Source organism: Anopheles funestus, chromosome 3RL (assembly GCF_943734845.2).
Source record: "Anopheles funestus chromosome 3RL, idAnoFuneDA-416_04, whole genome shotgun sequence".
Taxonomy (NCBI): Eukaryota; Metazoa; Arthropoda; class Insecta; order Diptera; family Culicidae; genus Anopheles; species Anopheles funestus.
In genome coordinates, this window is record NC_064599.1 from 72,253,209 (window position 1) to 72,277,681 (window position 24,473).

Here is a 24,473-nt window from a genome sequence, read left to right on the forward strand (position 1 = left end):
GCAGCCCTAGCGATGTTGACGACTTTAAACACCCCCGCAAGAAGGGAAGCAAGTTCCGATCCAATCTGCCACCTACGACCGGGGCCGAAAGCCCAAGTCCAGACTCCACTGCGACGGCTATGACCTCATGAAATCGTATGGCAATAGAGAGAGAGAAAGAGAGAGAGAGGAGCATTGCTGACCAACGTCGCTGGGCGCATGAATATCCTGCAATCCTTTGACCTGGTTTCCATAAAAGGCAAATATCTGCTACCAAATATCGGTATGGCTCGGTGGCTCGGTTCAACTCCCCCTGCAGGTGGGAGGATGGTACAATATGTTTTTCACCTTTGACTCTCTCTCTCTCTTTATTGGAGCTGAATGCAGGATCTCTAAATATCCTAAATCATCTCGTACGCAAACTCAGTTCCAGTAGGCCTCCTTATTTTGAGGGGCAAGACCGGTTGCGTTTGTGGCGGTTATTTTTTTTTGTTGGGTCTAGCTTTTCTGCAGTACGGTATGACTCGGTAGGAGGTTGATGATATGTTAAGAAGACTAGTACGAACCTGTATTATGATGCATTTTATCACTACTGAGTGCGGATGGCTTATATAGAAAATATAAGCACATTTTACTTTTAGCTATTATGTAAAAACATTAATTTTTGTTTGGTTCATATAATAGACACGAATAAATAGAGATAAAAATATTTAAAATAAAGACTTATATAGATACAACATACGTGAACGAATGTTAAAAAAAGTAGTTGAATAGAATACACAGAAAAAAATAACCAATGAGCAAATAATTATGCAAAAAAAACATAAAAAATACAAACTGCAAAATAGCCTTGCGAAATAACGTTCGTTTTTTGTTGTTGTTTTGTTTATTTGCCGAATTATAAAACTATGCACACAACTGTAACTGAATCGGCACACTGCTTCACGCACACCTACACCTTCTTTGCCGGTACAGTTTTCATGGTGTGCGTTTCTTCCCTTGTTGCGTTCACGCACACCACCAGACCCGTTGGAGCGAGATCCGAATGAATCAATTTAATCGATTTTAATCAACAAATCCTTCTTAACAGACCGAGAACCATTGTCCACGGAAAAGAACGAATCGAAAATAATCTCGAAATGATATTTGCTTGAGAAAAATGCAACTGTTCGTACGATAAAAATCGATAATAATTCTACACGTCAAACGATGTTCGGTGCAGCCACGCACACCGTAACGCAGCCATTCGCGTAGCCCGTGCAGTGGTGTGCGTGAGCGCTGCAGCGTCGTGAAAGCGGTACAGCCGTGGTTAATATAAAGCGTACAGGGGCGTTGTCGAGAGCAAAAAGCGATACCTGCCATTCCGAGAAGCTTATTTCGCGTGTCTTCGTCGAGCAGAGCAGACGTCTATCCGTCAAAGAACCAGCAGCAGCCCGTAGAGGTGGTGTGTGAGAAAAAAGGCCCCCCAGTGTGCAGTAACTTGTGTGAAAATTTGTTCAGTGTTCCCCGAATTCAGGTGAACAGAAGCGCCCGTTCTCCCCGATTCGTTTGTGGTGTGTTACAAGTGCAAATTAATTTTTGCGTCCCTAAAGTTCCAAATAAAACTTCACCTTCAAAATGAGAGAAATCGTTCACATTCAGGCCGGCCAGTGCGGAAACCAGATTGGAGCTAAGGTAAGTGTGACATGCAGACGATTTTTGATGCGTGTGTTTCTTCCCCCCACATAATGTTGTGCGTGTTGGGAAGCCTTTTTTTGGTTGGCAAAAATGGAGTGTGTGTTTGTGCGTGTGCGTAATTAAGGGAGAAGAAAAAGGAACTTGAAGTTCAGGTGTGAAAAGTAATGAACTCTCTACTAGCCAGATGTGTGTGGGGCACGTGGAAAAGAGACTTAACAAAATGGTGATTTCGCTGGAGAGTTGCAGCCTAGCAATGAAAGCGCCATGTGAACTATGAGAGTGATGTGAAATTTTTCGTTTTACTGACGTGTGATGCGTAGACATTTTTTGCTCGTGATTTTAGCAAGAATTTGATCAAATTTGTGCTTTTCCATCAAATTAATTGATGCAATGATGGTGTGTCTCTTTGATGAGAGTGTGAAAAGACAGCAGTTCTTGTCTGAGGCTGCTGAGATCGTATGATTGAAAAGAAGCGAAAAAGAGAGAGCGATAGAAAATGGTACTAAATTGCAAGTATTTCTTTTTGTTCTTCGTGTCCATCAGCGAACACACAGTGTGCTGTGTTGCTGGGCATCTATTCTGTGCAAGTAGTTTTTTTTTCATCTGCTTTTTGTTTCGGTTGTGTTTCAATCAAATGCTTCCGGTTCGCGGCGTTTGTTAACCTTTTTTTTCGCTTGTCCGGTGTACTTCCATCACCGCCTCCACCCAGCACCAGCCCGGAAAGTTGTCGACCCCCCGTGTTAGGTGTACCGGTGAAAGAGGAATTGCAGAAACACGTCAGACAAATACACCACGAACGCCACCGCCGCCGCACCATTGGATGGAAAAGCTGTAGAAGCGTGTAATTTTCCATCTACTCTTTCGAATTGTTCTGCGTGTGCATCGGATGGCAGCAACGGCCCCGCCGCACATACCAGGTGTGGAAGAGAAGCGGCCATTTTGGCAAATGTTCACCTTTTTTTGTTGCAGCTATTTTTTTGTGTGACTCAGAGCTTTCATGAACTGAAAATGTGTGATGTAAAAGAGCATATTGGGGAAAAAAAGAACGACTGAAGGAATTTTGTTGTTGGAGAAAAGGTATAACTTGTTTCTATTTGAGCAAGGATCGAACGCGCGCTAGACGCACAAGTGCGCAGGCGTTCTGTGTGATTTTTTGGGGAAAAACCTTTTGGAATGAAAGCAAGCAAATTGAATGAGCATTGTCAAAAACATTAACGGTAGAATAATCATTGTAAAATGTAGTAAAATGCCACAAGATCTTGAAGCACACTCACTCCATGAAGCCATTTTTATTTAACGATTTTTGGTCCGTATACAATGGAAGAGCTAAGAATCGTCCTGCGTATGTGTGTTAGTGACCATCAATTTCCTATGAACGGGAAGTGGAAGAATGCGAACAAAAAAAAGGAAAAAAAAACAGATGTCTAGCTGTTATTTCCGAACAGGAAGAGAGAAATAGAAGAAGAAGCATACTATATGTGTGTGTGCGTGTAGAAAATGATCGGTTAATTTTTAAAATTTAAAGTTGGCTTGTTTTTTTTCTTCTGTTGCCAAGGAGATAGCGTTATGGGCGTCGTCGTTAGAATCAAAAAATGCGACGTTCCCAGAAAAATGCGTTATATTAACGAATTATAAAATGCAATAAAAGATGGCGTAGAGCATAAATAAATTCACACAAATGTTAGTATTGGTAACACCCGATATGCGTTAGAATTAGCCACGAAACTTCGAAATCGGGTTTTTTTTGTAGAACGCCATAGAAAGCAAAAACGATATTAATTCACATCGTCCGTTTATGTGGGAGCCAGGTGAATTAGCATATACATTTCACGCTTTTTGAAAAAACAAAAACTGTCCCCTGTTACTGGAACCGGACGGGAAAGACAGCCATGTTTGAAGAATAATAATTTCAGAACACGTATTATCAAGTCGCGGAGTGTGTTTCAAGTTTGGCAAGATTAAGAACCGCGCGCGCGGCTGCTTTTTCAAGCTGGAAATCGAATTCTATACGTTTCCCTCCACTTTTGCACGTGTGTGCGTATACTTTAACCGTCATTTGAAGCGGGAATGTGAAGCTAAACGCAAGGGAGAACCGTAACCGGCTTTGTGTGTAGGAAAAAAAAAAACAATTATACATTTCGCCGATAAAGCGTCTCGACATCAAGCGTGCCCTTACACATACGCGCGTGTATTGGTGCTATGTCTAAACACCACGGGTCGAAGCCAAGCAAAGCAAAAATTGCCGTTAAATTCAAACATCCAAGCGGCAGATGGCCCATAAACGCTTAACTGTCATTTTGAGATGATTCGAAACCAGAATGTGCGTTACATTTGACGTTTCCAGTAACGCGTTTAGCGTTACTTTGCCTTTTGCTGTGCTGCGTTTTGTATTTGTGCAGGAAAATTTCGTTCAAATTATCATGCATATAGAGTTTTTCCCATATACGAGAGTATCAATTTCGGAAGATAAATTTGGATCGCTTTCAGATCACATTTCACGTTTTCTCGCGCTTGTACTTGCATCTAAATGTAGCGTGTGAAAAGCGTGATCTTTTCCCGGTTGATGGTTCGTTACGGTTAAACGGGAAGGAAAAGGAACACACGGCGCGGAGTATTTATCTTCACGCTCGAGGTTTTTTTTTATCTTCCATCACACAGCACACACCATCATCAGCATCATCCAACAATTAGCTTTTCTCCTCAGCTCACACTCTCCCGGGGTACGATGGATTGTGTCTGCGTTCCATGGTCTCTCTACTCGATCCGTAGTCATTTCCCTCGCGTTAAATTTTATGACCAAAGACAGATATTTTTAATTCGTGAAACACAACAAGAGTGTGTGATCAGAGGGGGCTGGGGGAAGAGAAAGGGGGAAAGAACGAACCAGGGTGCAATTAAACATTTTCCATTCGAAAATCGATAGCCTTCCCGAGTCTAAAATTAGAAGAAAAGAGCATCATCAGGAAAAGCAATCCGCTAAATAGGAGAAAACGAATCTCAACCCCAACTAAGAAGAGTTGGCTGCTGCTGCTACGCTGCGTTGTGTTCCGTGTTCTCCCCAAATGGTGTCAATTTGTCAAGTATCACCCCGAACATGGGCAGCATGTTCTGGCGTTCTGGCGAATGCGGGACTCACACGCCGCGGTGGGACGTGTTAAGATGAGAATGGTTCCCTGCTCTCCCGGATGGTGTGGTGCCTGTGTTTCGGTGTTAATGGTTTAAGCCGTCAGGAACATTTCCTTTTTAGAGGATCCCCCTGTGTCGTGGTTGATGTGCAATCTAAAACTAGAGTATTTGTTTTTTTTCTCGGTTCCACATTTGTTGATACAAGCACGTTTTCTAAGAAGACGAAAAATTATCACCTTTTGTTTTTTGTTGGGTGCGCAACATGTTGTAGTGTTGTATTTCTCGAACGCCTTTTTCTCCACCAAAGTGCAGCTTCTTTAGGTGCACGGGGTGTGTGTGTGCGGCGTTCCTAACTCCACTACAATTCTGACGGCGAAGATTCTAAATCCATCCAGCAAAACCTTTTCCCTGTGGCGTTTTCTAATTTTAGAAAGGGGGAACTAATCCGTAATCCGCTTGCTGGTTACCGTGCGCGTGTTAATGGTAAGCTCCACAAACAGCCCATAATATAGCATTGCAGCCGAATGCAAGATAACCCCCCGGGGGAAGAGGACCAGCCCATCCTAACTTGCTGCTCTATTTCTCATCGAGGTGGTGGAGACAACAAGAGAGAGAGAGAGGGAGAGCGACCTTTTTTTCACAGCCACGATCACGTGTGGAGGTACATTTGGAAAATAGTATGGGGGTATGGAAGAAAATCGATCAAGAAGCAATTGTAGCACAAAAGTGAGTGTATGTGTTTTGGTGGCCATCATCACCATACCACAGTTTTCACACGCACGCACAACGCAAAGGCCCAGCCAATGCATTTCAAATTTCACTCCCCGAAACGGAAAACTCGGGTCCAGGAAGAGAGAGAAAGGAAGGGAAGCTGATGAAAATCGCAATTCGATTAGGCTCAAAAGAAGAAGTTACACACGAGCGAGCGTCGAAAGCAATGCGGACATAACCGTGAAAACCTCTGGCGAATTGGAAGTTTTCCGCGTGAAACGATGGCAATACCTATTGAAGAATGGGATTGAATTCCATCCGGGAGAGAAAGATGAAGGGAAATACCTGCATATAAATGTAAGTAATTTATGATGGTCACACTTTAACAATTCACTCTGGTTTTTTTTTAATGGAGTTCTTGCACTTTTAGGCGAAAAAATGGCGTGCTCTAATTCGGTAGTCTCATTCTGTCGTGTTACGGTGGTTGATATTTTCGCTATTTCGTTAATCCCTTTCCACAATAGGAGATTAAGCTTCTGCTTATGGCAAACAGAGCTCGAAAATAGTCACAAATGGGGCGCGGGCGCGCGCATACTAACGCAAAGAGACTAGTCAATTGCTGTGCAACGACGAAGTTGGCCCCAAAAAAGAAATGCCGCCTTGCTCTGCGCTAAGCCCGCGAGAGAAAAGGCACCAAAAGAAGAATGTTGCACGGATCGCAATTCAAAAGGGAAGAGTTGTCGGCCTTAACATCTTTCTACACTCACTCGACCCACAGCGCACACCACCACCCGGCAATGGGAGAATGGAATGTGTGCATTTTGCCCACACGGCTTCTTTAATGGCCCTAGGTTAGGTGTAAACCTTGAGCACGTGTGTGTGTGCGAGGTTAGCGAGAGGGAGATACCTCCTAACAACCTCCCTTCTGCAAGTGGGTGCCTTTTTGGCACAGATCGCCACCCCACGCTTTTCTTTCCGATGGAAGCCACCTCTCCTAACTTGCTTTGGAATGTCGTTTTGAAAATGGGGAGTTTGAATTGTCGGGTGGGCTGCTGCTGCTGTGTGGTGGCATGGGAACATGGATCCCGTTTTTCCCGGCTCGCTGTCCAATTCCCGTAAGCAGCGGTAGCAGCTAGTTAGCCAGTGAGGCGTAGCGATCCTCCTGCCTAAACCAAACCTGCGCGGGGCAGTGTAGTCATCGATGCAAGAAGCAAGGTACCAGCCTTAAGCCACGTCGTCTTCTCGCGTGCTGAAGTTGGTATACTCAGCCACGTTTCATTGGACAAAAGAAACGTGGAATTTTCTTCCCTGAACCGATCGCGTGGCTGTGTGTGAAGTTCATGGACAGAGTGAAAGAAGCGCAAACACCACACGCACACACAGCGCGCAGCCAAGACGCGCACGGATATAACTGTACTTTCTCTCAACCTGCGCACCGACAGGGTGTTTTTTGTGTATGTAGCCGAACAGATCATCATCACCCCTTTTTGGTGTAAAAAAAAGATGATGCAGTTGAGGATGTTCTTTTCGTTCTCTGTTCGATGGAGCACTGCAAAAGATCTTCTTGTTCATCTTTCTGTTCTTAAATCTTTTGCCTTACTTAGGTTGAATATAGGGGAGCCATATGTACGTACGGCACTCTATACCTGTTCACAGCTATCCGATGTGTCTAATTCTGTTATGCTTGCAGCTTAGACATGTTTTATTTAGAAATAGAATTCTTCGTACGAGTTGTGATGGAAAGCGGAAGAGATGACCATCTGGACACTATCATCTCCTTTCCGGGAAGACTGAAATGTTTTTCTTGTCGGCACGATTGGTAAGACAGCACAATAAGAGGGCTTTACACTCGTTTGACCTTCTTCTCGTGCTTCACACTTAAGATATATCGTCCATGAAAGTTGAAGTGAGTGTTTCACCAGTGGGCTTGAGAAAGAGTTGGAATGTCATGATTGCCTGCCCTAGTAGCTCTCCAGCATAACATCCCTTAGCACATTTCCATTCTGTTGTGGTCAGCATGTTGCCCTAAAAACATCTTCAAATAGATACATGACGCGGATTACTTTTGTACTTGTATATACGCTTTTCGGTAAAAGGTTTCAATTTGAATCTTATTTTAACATTTGTGTGGTGGAGTGGTGCGAAGAGCAAATCTAACCTCTTTTATTGGTTAGCTCCATTTCTTATCGAAAGTGATGGGAACTTTCCATTTAATGTAGCTATTCTCATTTCTACGAAATCGTCAAAAACGAGAAGTGATTGAATTGAATCCTAGAGGTGCCCTGACCATCGTGGACAATTTTATTTTCCAACCTTCTTGTGACGATGGCGGTGTGATGGCTCCATGGAAAAAGGGTGTTAAATAAAAACAGAGCATTCCTCAGTTAAATTTGATTTGGCACGATCTTTACAGACCCGGAACTAAGTCGCCTGTGTACCCTTTTCTCAATTTATTCGTGGGAATGGGAACAACAAACTTTTTTTTTTTCGCCCAAGCAAAACTCCATTTTGTTTGTGTTTCATCTGTGATGTGATGATGCCGGTGTGCAGATGAATGCGTTTTTTTTTTCATTTGTGGTAACTTTTGCTTGAATAATCCGACCAAAATAGCGGTGTTTGAAGCGGTTCCCTGAGTAATCTTCTAATGATGAAGGAGAGGAGGAGCTACGTCAGATGTCTTTTTTAGCGCTGAAACGCTGATCGTCATTGCATTTACAAATCGTATCACATAATTTTCTTCTTCGTCTCGATTTCTCTGTGACTCGGAAAACAAAAACGGAGAAAAGAAGTGTCGCGTTTTGACCTAGTCTCACTAGCGAGTTCACTCGCGGTCGGCGGCATGGGGGTACTTACGTCAAACAAAAAATGGATGACTCTTCTTCATATTTATTTTGCTGTAACTGGCAGACAGCATTTATTGCTTCAATATTTTTCCGCTTGTTTTATTTCAAACACGCGTCTGTGGAACGTCGTAGCTCAAATTATCTGACAAGCCACAAGGAAAACCCCCTTAACACATCATCATTTTCCCGTTTAGTATGCGTTTTACCGGCGTGTGTTGTAGCCAAGTGCGCATGTTTTACCGGCTTTTTGCGGCAGTCGGCTCCCCACCACCGCATGGTAAAGGGGAAGGGAGAAAGCAACGTTACTTGGTGGCGCATGTGCAACAAAAAAGAGGGGTTTCTTCGTTGAAAGAGTTTGATTCATACACGTGATATGTTAAAGAAGACTTGCACATTCTTTCATTCAGTTTTTATTGATGATGCGTCGAGGGTTGGATCTAGGTTCTGTCTTCCCTTTATAATCCCCAATGTGTCTGTTCTGAAAGTTTCATTTCTCAGTAAATTTTACAAAAAAAGCTATTCATATGGAAGGCATGTACACACGGCGCAGTAATCGATGCGAAAAGCAGTTGCAAAAATCTACAACACGAAACAGGAAATTGATGGGTAAGGATGAGGAGTGGAGCTACAGAAGGGTCGTATGAGAGGGGATGAATATTGCTTTTTAAATAAACCGATTATCTCACGCAACGAAGCGTTGCGGAATGAATTCCTTTCGTTCAATAATCTCGGGATGATGAACCTGCCTAAGAGAAGCTAGCATTATTTGCATCAGAAGACAAAGGGGATAAGGGGATGGTGAGAGGGATATAAGGGGTTTCCTTTTACCATATTTCTCCCCCATAGTAACAACAGTGACCACAACAAGGCAGGATGTAGCGAGTCAGTAAAACCGCAACAGAGCAGCTCAAAAAGATTCTTAAAAAAATGGCAAAAAAAGACTTGTAAAAAGAACTATTTCCAACAAATAAAAGAGAACTATTGTAATAAACTAGTAATAAAGGTTGCAACAAGAAGAGATAATCCAGCTGCTTCCTGAGCGCATAAATTGTTCAACAATCCCGTTGCGCTGTATCTTGAAGAATAGTTTACTGCACCGGAAGATCATTGATCGAATCTCGTCTGGAAGGGCCGGAAAGTTCTCGTTGTGAGAAGAGTAGTAGTCCGAGTATAAAAAAAAGAAATCACGTCATGGACAAATGTATATGAGCTTGGTGAAAGTTAAAATCAGGATAAAAAAGCTACCGAACATATTGGAACCAAATGTCCGGAATATTTCGATGATGTATTTTGTCCTTGTACAATTTTGTGCAAGAGGAAGAAACAATACCAAGAGCACTCCAAAATGGGAAAGTTTCGAAGGGAAACGACATAAGGTGAAAACAGGTCTCCCTCGTATTCCAGTGATCGGAGAAAATGCCATGTTCACAATAAAATACATGCTGCGTATGGTCGACCCTATTGGTACAAAACATCCCATATCGTGTGTATTATTTTGTTTATGCATTTCAAACATTGGAATGAGTGGAAGTTCCGAAACATTTTTGTTTTTGCCGCCGTTTGTCTAGTGTTGTCATGGGTGCGCACTCGGTGTGTACATTTTGATCGGTTGAAAAAAATCCACAAAGACAAATAACACAGAGAATATTGTGATTCATAATGTTCATGAATAAAATTTGTTTACGAATTTGCAATATATTCAATATTGATTTAAGAAGCAATTCAACAAAACAAAAATGGTAAGAATAAGCATGACTGATTCCTTTCGAGTCAAACAGACAGGAAATTTGTTTGGGGTAGATTGATTGGTTCAGAAATAAAGGTTTGTGTAATCAATACTTCGAGCCCTTGCACATAAGTAATTGTGTATATGGACACAGTAAAGCACCGGAAGAAAACAACTGTATTCTTCCCTCGTTTGGGACAAAATGATTTCCTGTTTGCAAGTACTACAACTGTTGGAAGGCTGCCTCACACACATTAATCGAAAAACCATAAATGGATGATCATATTTCCATGCAAGAAAAGAAGGACAGACACCACACCCCGATCACAAGTTGATCCGATCGTTGAAAAAAAAAGAGGAAAAACTCCTTCTGCTTCACTGCTCTTACGGCTTTGGAGGAAAATCGACGAAGCGTGTAGAATTCGTGTAGTGTTAGAAGCATGTGCGGTGGTGTTCCACATGGAAAGGTGGAAGATGTCTACCTCCAAAAAGGCATAACTATTAGGGCCCGCTAGTTAACGAGATATCGGTCCGTGTGCTCATGAATTTGTGAGTTTAGAACACCCAAGTTACAATAAGCTCACGAAGCGCATCCGCGGAAGGTGTTGCGTTATCCGCTAAAGATGGACAAGCAATGAATTATATGAAACTTGTGGCTGAATTGTTGTTGTTGTTGTTGTTTGAATGATTTAGAGAGACTTTGATTCCTTAGGAATTCTTTCGTCTCTAAGGGTGGCTGAATTGTTGTGCGTTATCTTGCCTTCTCAACGCACCAGCGGCGTGTTTGTTCTTCTAATAATTTTATACTCATTTAGTATAAAACATTTAATTGCATTTTCGTAAGTGTAGATATTGTACGCTTTTGGGTCACGTATTAAATTTATGGCAAATGGAGGAGGAGCACATCCCCCATAAAAGCAAATATTCGTTTAATGGTTTCTAATTTATTTTCAAACAGTAAATATATGTATGTGTGTGGCTTTGGTTCGTTTACGCCTTGGTTTTGTTATTACGGAAACGATATTTCACCTGAAGCAACAGAGAAAGAAAATTGTATAGTTCTTTTTCAAACGCCTTTCTCCCTGTGTTGTCTCCTTTATTGTTGCTCTTAATTAGATCCGTTTCCGTTTCATCAACTTTTTTATTTTTCTTTGCTGCAGCGTCCGGGCCGATTTGTTATAATTTTTATTTCTCAATTATACACCAACCCCATTTCCTTTCACGAGTCCGAATCAGAAGAAGAGTGCTTTCATATGCGGTGTGTATTATCCACAAGCGTGTTTATGGGCATGACAATTAGAAAAAGAATTTCCTCGCGTGACGTGTCGCGTGTGTGTTGGGGGTGGTGTAAATATATGAGAGTTAATGGTGTGGAACGTAGTTTTTAAAAAGGCAAAGAAAAAGAATGGATTGCATTTTTCCGTTAACTCCATGTTTCACGCATATTTGGCAAAGAAAAAAGAAAAAGGGATTGTAAAGGGAAAAAGGTAAATAAAATTATTATCGGAATTGGGCAGCAGCCTTCTACCCGAAAACTTTAATCACAAGGCGCAAAAATGCGGTGAATGAACAACGAAAAAAAAGGAACCATTTTTATTGAGGCATAAAATCCGAAAGTTTTTCCTCCGGTTTTGGTTTTCCGAGCCTACAATAAGAGAAGTGATTACTACTAGCGAAGAGCTAATTGCCTTGATTGATGCCTCGTGCATCGGCAAAGCGTGTACGCGCGCGCGCGCCTCTTTGGTTGCAGTATTTGAAATTCCTATTTGATATGGGAAGTGCATTTTCTTCTCCTTTTCTTTTCGTTTTGTGCTCCATCTTTCCGAAAAGGCGAGTTGGAAAGGAAAAGGGTATATATAAATGCGCGCCTCCCCTCTCCGGACGGACATTCAATTGGAAGACGTGCGGCGTGCATTTCCGAAGTAAGAAAAGGGAGTAGGATGTAATCAAATGGTAGGAAAATTATTAGTGTTTAACCCCCTTAATTGATTCCGAAAGTGGTCGATGGGAAGATGGAAGGGAGGAGAGAGAGAGAGAGATTCGAGAAGGAGGAGGTGTAAGTGGATGATCAACTCATCCATCTCGCAAAGTTGAAGTTTTCATAATGTGATGCTTGTTGAAAACTATTTTCGAAAAATGCAACCAAAAATTAGAATGCCGATGACTGGTGGAGCGCTAACTGAATAAGAGGAGGGGTATCTCTGCTTGTCTCAGACCCATGATGGACGGATGAGAAGACACGTCTCTGCCTTCTGTGTACAGCTGAACAGATGCAATCATCTTGTCTCCCCAGGGCGTGTGTTTTGCTGGGGTCACACAAAATATAATGCAACGAAAGTGGACTTTCACCTAGGGTTGATAAACATAGACTCCCCGTTTTCCACTAGAGAACGAAAGGCCCAAAACATGTAATTGACATGAGGACGATCGGCGCACGGGGGCCGGGTGGGCGCCTGGTGTGTGGGAAAAGAAAGCCGCCCAACCAAATGAAGTTTGCATTTCTTGCGGCACTTTAATGTGTCATGATGGCTCTTCCCATTTCTCCACTGACGCATCTTTGTCTTCGTGTGTGAGAAATGGTTAATGAAATCTTACCCAGATTGCATCGTGGCTTACAATATATCGAAAAGCAAGAAAGCGCACCGCCATTCATTTCGTTTTTTGGACTTTTCTCTTTTAGGTTATGTTTGTTAAGTTCCGAAATTGGAATAAAAAAAGCACCAAAGCATGGTGTGACAGGTGTATGTACGCCGCTAGTCCTCTACCTACGTCTTGTACGTCTTATGGGTTGGGATTTTTTTTCTGGTTGTCAGTGATGTATGGAAGGCACACACAAAAATAAATAAGCATTTTTCACCAGTCACTTCCGGCGTGCCTAGCACTTCTCGCGTTGTGGCCCAGCCTTGGCAAGACAACATAAATTCGTGAGTAATGATGATATATTTGTGAAAGGGCGTGTGTGAGCATAAAACACACAGCCCCAAATATCTTCAAAAATTGGAAAGCCTGCAGCAAGTGTGCGATTGAAGTGAAGGTAAAAATTCCAACTCCAAAATCTTGAAAGATATTGAATATTTTAGATGTCTAAAATGGTGTGTTTAACAATTGAATCTATGGTTGACTATCCCACCAACTCCTTTCGACCCTCTGACAAAAAGGTTCACTTCTTTGCCGACAAACACTCCCTCAAAGGTTGTAGAACGAATTCACATTCACCCGATGCGCACGCATTACTCATTATTATCAATCAAAGTTGATTAGAGACGAGCGTTATCGCCATTATTGATGAAATTTCTTCTCCTGCTCGTCGTCATCTCTCTTGGTTTGGTTTCGGAAATGTTCGAGGATGAAGTGGGTTCGGTAGTTTCGATAATTTTTTCAAACCCACCAAAGATAACACAACTTAGATATGAAGTTTTCCAAGAATTGATTATCTTTAGTTACACGACATAAAAAAGATGAATTATTTATCTTCTAGTATCTCCTCGTTTCAAATACAGGTATTTTAAAGCGTTTAACACCTCCCAGTTGGTAACTTTGTTGCGAAGTGAACTGTGGAGATGTCTGTGATATGTGCTTGCATCCATCTACATCTTATCACGCGAACCGTGTGTTTTTGCAGCGTGTGTTTATTTAAGTGATTTACTGTTTTTGCTTGGTGTCGTCTTATCAAGACATGGGATTTAATTTGCTTGCTTTCTTCTTTTCGGAACGATAAGCACACACAAACAATTTTGAGTGCATATCAGCCCCACGTAAATCTGCTGTTGTAGGTGTAAAATAAATGAAAAAAAAAAAGAATCTTAATTGCTGATTGTATGTATATGTTCTAGGCGAGGAAATCTTTCTCAATAATTTCCCATTTTTTTAGCCTCCAAAGAATTGTGTCATGGAGCGCGCTACGTCTTCAAGATCATGTGTACACTATTAGATCACCACGCTTGTTACTCTGCCGGCCGGTTTAGTATAAAAACTCATGATCATTTCAGAAAGCAGGCATCATGTAATGCGTGTATTGGTGTTCTAGATTTTTTCACTCGTCTTCATATGCGTTAAAGGAAAAAAAAAGAAAAATAATTTTACTAGCATAATGTTTATACGGAACAGTAAACGGGATTGTGGAGGTGGCATGATAACGATCAGCGACAACAGGCGATGGAGAGCTCCAACATCATCGCCTTTCGCGTTGTGTGTTGTTGTCAGTCCGCGCCGCCGCGTATGCACATTCCATTTGCGCTTAAACGCACAATTGAGTTGACAAGCTCCTCGCTGATTCAGTCTTGCGTGTTTGTGAGAACACAAGGGGAGGAGGGCTAAATTATCGCGTATGACATCATCATCGCGAGAAAGAAGGTATCGCATTGCTTCCTCCAGCACCACCATCAGTGGGGAGCAGTCATCATCATAAAGTTGCGACGGAAATCCGGCATCTTCCTATCGTTCTTTTTTTTACTGTAGCTGTGCTAATGTGTGCGTAGCTTAAATATGAACAATGTTGTTTTAAAATATTTTCTACTTATTTCTATATTTATTTAATCAACAAATGATAACATGCGCTTGTTGAGTTTTGGAGTAGTGACTCTTCCCAACACTATTCTGAGGCAAAGTCTTCAATTTTTTTCTCCTCCAGCACGCCACGTAAGCTGGATATTGGCTTGTGTGTTATATGCAAATTTGGGCAGTAGTAGTATACGCTTGTTTGCGTGTTTTGCTTCAGTGCCTGCTACTGCCGTGTTTATGCCCGTTCGGTGGGAATATTTTTTCTCCATTTATGGACATCCGTCCATGTTATGTGGTATGTCCCTCGCTTTACAGCAGGGTCACAGAGAGCTGAGAAGTTACCTAAAAAAAATTCACACCAACTCTTTGGCCCCGAAATGTTGAAAAGAATCATATAAAAAGTGAATTTAAAAATTGTACCAATTCGCTTATTTGTTTTAAAACTCGAAGCTATATTTTTGTATATGGCATAAATAAATGGGAAGCCTGTTTTTGTGTGCTAATGCTGCTGGCCACCACAACCGTGATGATGTTATGAAAACGGGTCACACATTTTATAGGCACACATATATCCGTTTGGCTCTATAATGCAGCTGCTGCGTTTCCCAAGTTTCCGTTTGCTGTTCGGACGGGTTTCTACTTCCACCTTCGAAGGGTAAAAACCATAATCTTGAAGTAGAAAAAAGAAACAGAATCTACAATTTGTGCTTGCGGGCTGCTACCATAGTGAAGCGAATCAGGTTGCCACAACACAACCCACGGTGTGTTGAAGAAGGAAATACACACAAAAAATTGACCGTACCACACCACTCTCCCCTTGTGAAAGAAGGGTGTTTTGCTTGATATTTATCGGGCTTTGTGTTATGGGCCTGTGGTAACGTACATTAGCGATAGGGCAAGACTTCTGCTCCATAAAAAGGGGGGCGATCGTTCTTGAATTGAGGCTATCTTTTTCACAGTATTCGTATCTAACTATCGTGGAAGAGATCCTACATATTTCCAAATGTCGATGGTGCTGGCAATAATAGCCCTTAATCATTATATGTGGTGGGCAGTTGTTATGGTGCTGCTGGTCTACATTTTCATTAAGCAAAAGGTGAATACTCTTAACATGGTGGCACCTTCCTTTTTAACCTCAATTACCTTCTAGAAAATAAATTGTCTTGGGCGGCGTGCGTGTGTGTGGAAGAGTGTTTGCTACTTATTCTACTTCTAAAATAAATACCAGTGACCCTAAGAAATTCGAAAGAGTTCCTTGAGATAATCTTTATACAGGTCCAAAAGTTTCCCCCACCTATAAGAACCTTGCGACAGAATGTCGCCAATAAGGACGGACGAATGAACGGGTCCTCGAGACATTATGACTCACCAGATTTACCAACTTTTTGTTGTTGGGTCCCTGTGGCAAGGTCCCCAAGAAAAGAGAAAGGGGAAGTTCATCGTCCTGAATTTCGCCTCACGGCCGTGTATTTACACGCGCTTTGTGTTGTGCTTGTACTGAGGCATTAATCGTCCTTTCTGTTGCTGAGCATGCGCTGTTAGATCCTCTCCATGTACTGCACAGGCAATCGGACGAAAAACTTTCAAACTTTGGTATCTCAAAATCTCAATGCTCTTCTATATCACGGGAGAAGTAGAGAGCTACGACACGAGTGTACCCATAATTGGTGGTTGAAATATTGATCCATCCAACTTTGGCAGACTTTTCCATTCTCACGAAGGAACCTTCTCTGCAAGTGCCCCGTATATGCGGCTTATGTCCTACTTTGAGGTGGATTTGATTACTGGACGTTAGAAGGGTGGTGGTCACTGTTTGCGTATAGAAATACATCATTGAACTTCCCTCCAAGCGTGTCTTTTCCCTTATTGTGTGCAACAGCCGCCGTAGTATAATAAAATATTCACCAGACGGGAGAAAAGGGAATGGGTACGTACCATTCAAAGGAGGAGTAGGCCCGAGCTATTAGATTTCAACCAATTTTAATATATTACCCTTCTCGAATGTGAACAAAGAAAAAGCTCCAGTTCTAATGGGTGTGTGAAGAAGGGGGATACATGGCAAATAAAACGTTCAGTCCCTTTTCCGGAGTTTTCGTCCCTTCCGGGGGGATATTCGATGACTCATCCAATAAAAGGATGGCGCATATTATGACTCATTGCAAGAATCGTTGCACACACTCTTGCTGCCAACATGTTCAATACACGTGACTATTATCCTTGTACTTAGGAGATGAAAATTAATATGTCCTTTCTCTTCGTTCCTCTCTTTGTCTACAGTTCTGGGAAATTATCTCCGATGAGCATGGCATTGATGCGACCGGTGGATACCATGGCGATTCAGATCTGCAGCTAGAGCGCATCAACGTGTACTACAATGAAGCCTCCGGTGGCAAGTACGTGCCCCGTGCCGTACTGGTCGATCTGGAACCGGGCACCATGGATTCGGTCCGCTCGGGCCCATTCGGACAGATCTTCCGCCCGGACAACTTCGTGTTCGGACAGTCCGGTGCCGGTAACAACTGGGCCAAGGGTCACTATACCGAAGGTGCCGAACTGGTCGACTCCGTACTGGATGTCGTACGCAAAGAGGCCGAATCGTGCGACTGTCTGCAGGGTTTCCAGCTGACGCATTCGCTCGGTGGCGGTACCGGTTCCGGCATGGGTACGCTGCTGATCTCGAAAATCCGTGAGGAATACCCGGACCGTATCATGAACACATACTCCGTCGTCCCATCGCCAAAGGTATCGGATACCGTCGTCGAACCGTACAACGCTACCCTCTCCGTGCACCAGCTGGTCGAAAACACCGACGAGACGTACTGTATCGACAATGAAGCTCTCTATGACATCTGCTTCCGCACGCTGAAGCTGACGACACCGACATACGGCGATCTGAACCATCTCGTCTCGCTGACCATGTCCGGCGTTACCACCTGCCTCCGATTCCCGGGTCAGCTGAACGCTGATCTGCGCAAACTGGCCGTCAACATGGTGCCGTTCCCGCGTCTTCACTTCTTCATGCCCGGTTTCGCACCGCTGACGTCCCGCGGCTCGCAACAGTACCGTGCACTGACCGTGCCGGAGCTGACGCAACAGATGTTCGATGCCAAGAACATGATGGCCGCTTGCGATCCACGACATGGCCGTTACCTGACAGTTGCCGCCGTCTTCCGTGGCCGCATGTCGATGAAGGAGGTGGACGAGCAGATGCTCAACATTCAGAACAAGAACAGCAGCTACTTCGTCGAGTGGATCCCGAACAACGTGAAGACCGCCGTCTGTGATATTCCGCCACGAGGACTGAAGATGTCGGCCACCTTCATCGGTAACTCGACCGCCATCCAGGAGCTGTTCAAGCGCATCTCGGAACAGTTCACCGCTATGTTCCGTCGTAAGGCTTTCTTGCATTGGTACACCGGCGAGGGTATGGACGAGATGGAGTTCACCGAGGCGGAGAGCAACATGAACGATCTGGTGTCTGAGTACCAGCAGTACCAGGAAGCGACCGCCGACGAGGACGCCGAGTTCGACGAAGAGCAGGAGGCTGAGGTTGACGAGAATTAAGAGCTTGCTCTGTTTCTCGTGCTTCGATAAAACCATCCAGCCCCTTCTTCCTGTTGTGTCCTCCCCCCGCCCATTCCTATTCTTGTCTTCTCCCCCTTCTCATCTCAACATGCGCGAACCTTTCTCGTTCCCCTTTCCCTTGTCTTTTCGTCTCTCTGTCCGTCCGCGTCCCTTCTTTCCCTGGTGCCTCATGAAAAGCGTAGCTTCAGCAACAGCATTGTGTATAACGGAGGACAGAAAGTTGCATTTTTGTTTCAATCACAAGCACCTCTTTCTCGGCGACAGAGATGAAAACCCCGCGCCCGGTAATGTAATATGCTTCTTGCTATGTTTCGCGCTCGGCTTGAGAAGATTCATCCCCCCCCACACAACAACTCGTCTCATACGAACACGCGCACACGCACATATACACACACACAGAGAGAGATATTGAACCATCAACACGCGCCATCTACTCACAAGTACACTGAACATCCAACACACACACACAAGGGAGGGATTGATTTAAGAGCAAACAAATTGTGTCAGATCCTTTCAAGGTTAGAGGGGGGGATCAAATAGCCACCATTGCAAACTTACCATCATCACCATCATCGCAATGTGTCCCCTCCTTCATCGCCCTATAAGTGGTCACTCTGGAAGCGCGAGTGCGTGTGCTTCACGGGGATAGCTACAAGATAGGTTAAGCAGGAAAAGTATCGTACGCGGAAGCGTTTTATAGCAAGAGGAACAGGTTGTGTGTGGGGGTCATCACACCCCTTCGGGCGTGTGATGTGGGTGTGTGTTTGTTTGGGTGTGGGCAAGATATTTGTATTTATTAAAAGATCGCGCGGTTGCATTCAGTAAGTTCTTATCGAAGCGAATCCTTAAAGGAGAGCGAAGGTGTTATGTCCTAGTTTTTAAGGCAGGGATATATATTAGATTCCATTCGGCAAGGAACGTTTTCCTTCTAACTTGATTTCCCACACCACACCGCCCACACACATGCACCCGAACAGCAGTAGCACATTGGTCCACCAGCTTTTCCTCCTTCCAAAAAGGATAAAAGGAGCAGGAGAAGGAGCAGTTCAGTATTCTTATGCCAACAACAACCAGCCCCCCCGCTAAGAGCATTCCCGTGCGCACAAAACATCACCACTGCCACACAGAGAGAAAGAGAGAGAGAGAAAGAGAGGGGCTGTGTGCGCTATAAATGCGTTTAGAGGAGAGAAAGTGTGTGTATATGTGCGTACGTGTACCACACACGTATTTTTGGGCACTATTTCCCCCCGCGCCTCTCTGGGAACACACAAACACACAAACATCCCCGGAACATCTCTTATCATCCCGTTCGTCTCATCCATATCGTTATCATTGCGTTGAGAGAAAGCATAAAAATGGCGCACGTTACGTGAACAATAACACTGCCCCGAGCGCGCACGTTTGTCCTCTGTGTGTGTGTGTGTTACACGGTTTAAAACTGTTACTGTTTTCATTCCAGAATTGTATTTTTATCCTTCCGTTTACTGAAAAAAAAGTGCGTTGTGTTTTTTACATTGTACCAGTAATGCGTTTTTTATACATATTTCTTTTCCTTTGTGTGTTTTCTTAACGTTCCGTGTGCGCGCGCGTGGCCGGGGGGGAAAACGATGTCATAACACAGAACAACAACAAGCGCGTGTTTAATCTATTATCGAACCAGAAAAGAACAGATGGAAACAAACGAATAATACCTCTCCTCTATTACCATTCACACGAAAACGAACAAGAAAAAAGAGAAAAAAACAAAACTAAATCTGTGTTTTGCTTATTTATAAAGCTCCCTTTGGTACCCCAAAAAGAAAGGGAGCTTTTGTGTGCTGCGACAACAAATCCGAATGGGGGTGGGTGGGCTTTTTTTGGGGATGAATTTTAATTGGGGGGAGTTTTCGTGTCCTGGCTTCTTTGCGGCAATGAAAGAGTGAGAGATGTGATTTTTCCAAAAGAAAAATATCGATGCGAATGATTCTGCCCATCTCTTCGGAGCAAGAGAATTAAACGCCATGTGAGTAACGAAAAACGAGGAAGGAAACATGGAAACGAGAAGAGCAGAAGTCAAATAACTTTCCGCTTTGTAATGACAGTTTAGAGGAAGTGCTTTTAAAGTTTAAGGTGAAAATAAGGCGCCACGCATAGCAGCGGGATGAACCCGTAAATCCCTGATTGGCTAAGAAAATTTAAATCGCCTGTGCGAATATATATATCTGGCAAAATGAAAATGAAAAAGTATGCCTTTATTTAACAACTTATTACAAAATTTCTGCGTTTTCATTTTTGTCTCGAAATGTGAAAGAAAATTGGAAAAATTGGAAGTGGTTTTGTTTCGCCATTGGAAGTCTCCTCTTTGCTATCCGTTCAAGGTGATCTCTTGTTCCGGTATACGGTCGAATATTCTGGAGGTCATGGTTTGAAACTAGCTATTCGTGAATAACAATCCGAATATATGTAGAATACTTAATTTGTGAGTAAGTTTAATTCATTATCATTAGTCTATCGAGTTTGAGTATCGTCTCCGGCTTGAAGTAACTACAAGAACAAGTGTAAAGCTGTCAACGCTTGACGAGATGGACTTGTTTGTACCGAAGACCTGACGGCTTGAATTGGATTCCGATTACTTGTACACACTCGACTGTGATTCGATCCGTAAAAAGAGCTGTATGACTCATTAGTGCTCGGTTAAGCCTTTATACGGCAGACATAACCTAGAAGGTCGTTAAGCTACGAAGGAGAAATACATGTTGGTTCAGTGATATGAATTCATTTAATATTCCTTTTTTTATTCTATTGTGTTCCATTGTTTCAACAGTGCAATGTTTGATTTCGCTGTTTTGCTTTTGTTATTGTCTATTCTTATTTAGTTAACTGATTCATTTTTCCTTTTTAATCGTTCAATCTGAGTTTCTTAAATGCTGTTAACTTTTCTATGTATTTGTGTATCGTACCATGTCACATGAAAATTTTTGTTGATACACTTAAATATTTATTATTTAAGGTTTTATAATTATTATACATTTTATTGACTTTATTTTTCTTACTTCTCTTACAAAATATGTTAATTCTTCCATTTATTTATATTATTTCCAGCATCCCGCTTCTAGAAGACGCTTTCAGTTATTCTTAACTTTCTTTTTAGCTTATTTTATTTCTATCCTTCAGTAAGAAATTCGTTTCAGGGAGAAATGCCAAGGTTTGTGGCTGCTTACTTTTTAACGAGCTCCATACTCATACTAAACCATTAATCGTCTTCTGCAACTGTTGAACGAGGGCGCCACTCTGATGCAACTTTAACGGCCACGGAGTCTTCTACGAGCCCTCCCCAGTGGTACTTGTTGAATTGAATGTCTACTGGAATGGATGGTCAAGGAGAACCTGTTCGTCAACGGAAAACAGTGGACAGTTGCAGGTCCACTGAATACGCATTCTCGGCAATCTGTTTAGCATACCACGGTTGAAGTATTTTCTCTTTGATTTTGTACTTCTGTCTTGTGACTACATTGAAGCATTCGTTTTGCTTCTCTTAATTGCGGCGGTACTCTCTTCGCCTTAACATTCTTGCTGATGGTAGTTCTACATTTCTTTCCAGCATTTACAGCAGACGATTCGGTTCGTGTGCTCGGTTTAATGAGGCTGCCCATATTACCGTGCACAAATAATCATTATCGATCGAACAGAGATCATACGATGCGCGTGTGAAAATTGCACCGTATTGACCACATCCGTAAATCAACCTGACACATGCCGTAGATGGTGTGAATATTGTATGTGATTATCACGATGCCGTGGTAAAGCCGTGACAAAATCGATGACTTATTGTACCACGAGCTGCATAAAGTTCGCGCGAATGTGATGCGAATGGAGGGGAATGGAATCCAATACACGATTGGATCACGCACGTGATCGTGATCGCATCATTTCACCTCTGACATCAACCACAAATCGTGCAATGCAGAAAATTGAGATTTTTTCAATTATGCTGTACAATTATTTGTCTGTGCAGAAGCAGTAGAAAGTTGCAATTCCTGTAAGCATATCCATCTTGAAGCCAACGGACAGCAAACATGTAGCGGCCATTATGTCAACATTAAAACTGTACTTTTTTTTAACGGTGAAAACACTATTGAAACAAACTAGTAATAAAATGGAATCGGCGGAAACAGTTCGCATTTCGATTGCATTCGTGCACTGCATAGAGAAGGGCAAACCTTCTCTCTCTTTCTATCTCTCTCGTTTGCAAAACAAGCTACTGAATATGGTTGGCAGGAGTGATTTAAAGATAGCCATTTGGTTGGTTTGCCAACTCTGGCTAGTTCTCGTGGAACCAATTCACCGGTTGTGTGTGGATCTTTTGAAGAAACCGGATCGAAACACCACGCAAAAGGGATACCGCATCGTAGGCATTGGCGCCATGCCTCTATCGTGTTGCCCGTGGGCCGAGGGCAAAAGTAGGCTTCCATAACCTAAGAGCCACACTCCAAAGAGGCGTGCTTGTGTTGTGGCTCGACGTTGATTGAGACAGTGCGCAGCACCGGCACCATCCGGATTGAAGTTTTGCACCTCGGCGAGAATTGCCTTCCAATTCCAACCCACACACCAGGGAAGGAAACGCGAGCCTGGTTTTTACTGTATATGGAAAAGTTGTTACATGATTTATGCCACACAAAGAAGGGACCACATGCGTGTGTGTGTGTGGCTGCACCATTCGAGATGTGGCGGTTTGGTAGCGTTGGTTACATAGATACCATTCGCCGCACAAGGTACGTTTTGAAGCTTGTTTGCCAACGAAAGGGAAAATCCCACAAAATCCATCCCGGCTTGGAAACGTGCTGTGCCAGTTGGCAAATGATGGTACGTGCTTCGTACGGGTGGGTTAGTTGAATCTAGGATGGTCGTAAATCAAACACAGAACACCCCGAATACAAAGAGTTGAGGAGTCTCCAATGGGAGATGATCAAGTTGTGTTTGTTTTTTTTGGTGTGAAAATGAAACTCTAGCCGAAATTATTCGATTATCTGTGCGATACTCCCTGGTGAGTGTCCTGCCAGTCATTGTGTTGGCTGTTTTGTAAACTCTCCACGGGACTGCATTTAGGGATCCCACAATCCGCAATGAGAAATGGTAAAAGTGGCTGGTACTTGGGAAGCTATAAATCTATTAAAATTTAATTATATTCTTTGAACGCGAGGCCTTATTCTGGAACAAAGGAACAGCTTAATGTCGTCTGAGAATCGAATGTTTTGTTTTCTGCTTCAGTTTATCTGTACGCTGTAAAAACTCAAGAAACTACATTTGTGGAAAATCAATATAAGAACAAATTGTTTATTTTAAGTTTACATGATGTCCACAAGTTCTTCAAATGTTTCAAATGGTTCAAGTATCCTTATAAATTCCCACATCTTCGTTTTGGATTGCATTTTAAATAACTGTCATTGATATTAATGTTTGGACCACATAGTTGACGTTATCGCCACAAATTACGAATTCTTCAAGATTCGAATATTTGAGTTATGACGTCTTAGCCACCGCTCTTAAGAATTCCAGAAGAAGAAAGCAGGCCAGACAATAATGAGATGATAGGAAGGATCATATTATGCATTCAAAGATTGTCTCTTCTTGAAATCTTCAAGGCATCTGTTTTACTAGTGATAGCTCAATTTTTCCTTTAGCTTTCACAAAGGAGGTGTTCTTTGTTCCGCAATATTTCTAATTTATTCAAATCCTCGACTACAAAATGTAGGAGGTCATGCTGATCGCCTCTTAGCTAGTTTTTTTATGCAAATTTCTAACAAATCTTGCAAACTACCTAAATATTCTTCATCATGGTAAGTTTGGGCTTACCATGCCTTCTCTGTCCATGTGGATGACCTAAAAGGACTTTACGGAACGCGTCGTCCGGTGTCATTCGAGTTACATGAACAGCTAACCGGAAAGTGGCGAGTTTATTTCGCTGTACGATAGTGAGTTTGTCATTAAATCTGTTCATCTACATATAACCATTTTAATTAGCTATTACTACTATCAAATCCGAAACATCTCAGTGGAATTTTCAAAAAACTGCTAATCGATTTTGTCTTTATATTTATTTTCGCCTATTTTGTCTACGTATTAAAACTCTCCAACAAGCATGAAGCAGTTCCTAGTTTTTTTTCTCTTACCAACAAACAAATAAAAATCTCACATTATGTTAAAGCAACCGAAAAGTTACTCAATAAAAAGCAACAAAAAAACCTTGAAAAACTAATTCATGTTTCCGTGAGAGACAAAATCAAGCGGCACGCGTGTAAAGGACGAATTTTGTTGAACGAAGTTGTTTTGGGGGGTCCTTCTAGAAG

At 42.6% G+C, this 24,473-nt stretch overlaps 2 protein-coding genes across 2 annotated transcripts in view; one reads left to right on the plus strand and one right to left on the minus strand.

Annotated features, from left to right (window-relative positions):
• The window catches only part of LOC125768480 (single-stranded DNA-binding protein 3), a 447,182-nt gene that overhangs the window by 4,791 nt on the left and 417,918 nt on the right, over nt 1-24,473 (minus strand). The gene's annotated exons all lie outside the window — the stretch shown is intronic.
• Nucleotides 1,302-18,262, plus strand: LOC125768478 (tubulin beta-1 chain). Its single transcript, XM_049436186.1, has 2 exons — nt 1,302-1,653; nt 16,840-18,262. The coding sequence occupies exons 1-2, from the start codon at nt 1,597-1,599 to the stop codon at nt 18,124-18,126; spliced, it is 1,344 nt and encodes a 447-aa protein (XP_049292143.1). The 5' UTR covers nt 1,302-1,596; the 3' UTR covers nt 18,127-18,262.

Excerpts from the sequence above, each read along its gene's own strand:
- LOC125768478 (XM_049436186.1), top strand. The coding sequence starts at position 1,597 with ATGAGAGAAATCGTTCACATTCAGGCCGGCCAGTGCGGAAACCAGATT. Across the intron at positions 1,654-16,839 it reads GAAACCAGATTGGAGCTAAG|TTCTGGGAAATTATCTCCGA; the intron begins GTAAGTGTGACA and ends CTTTGTCTACAG.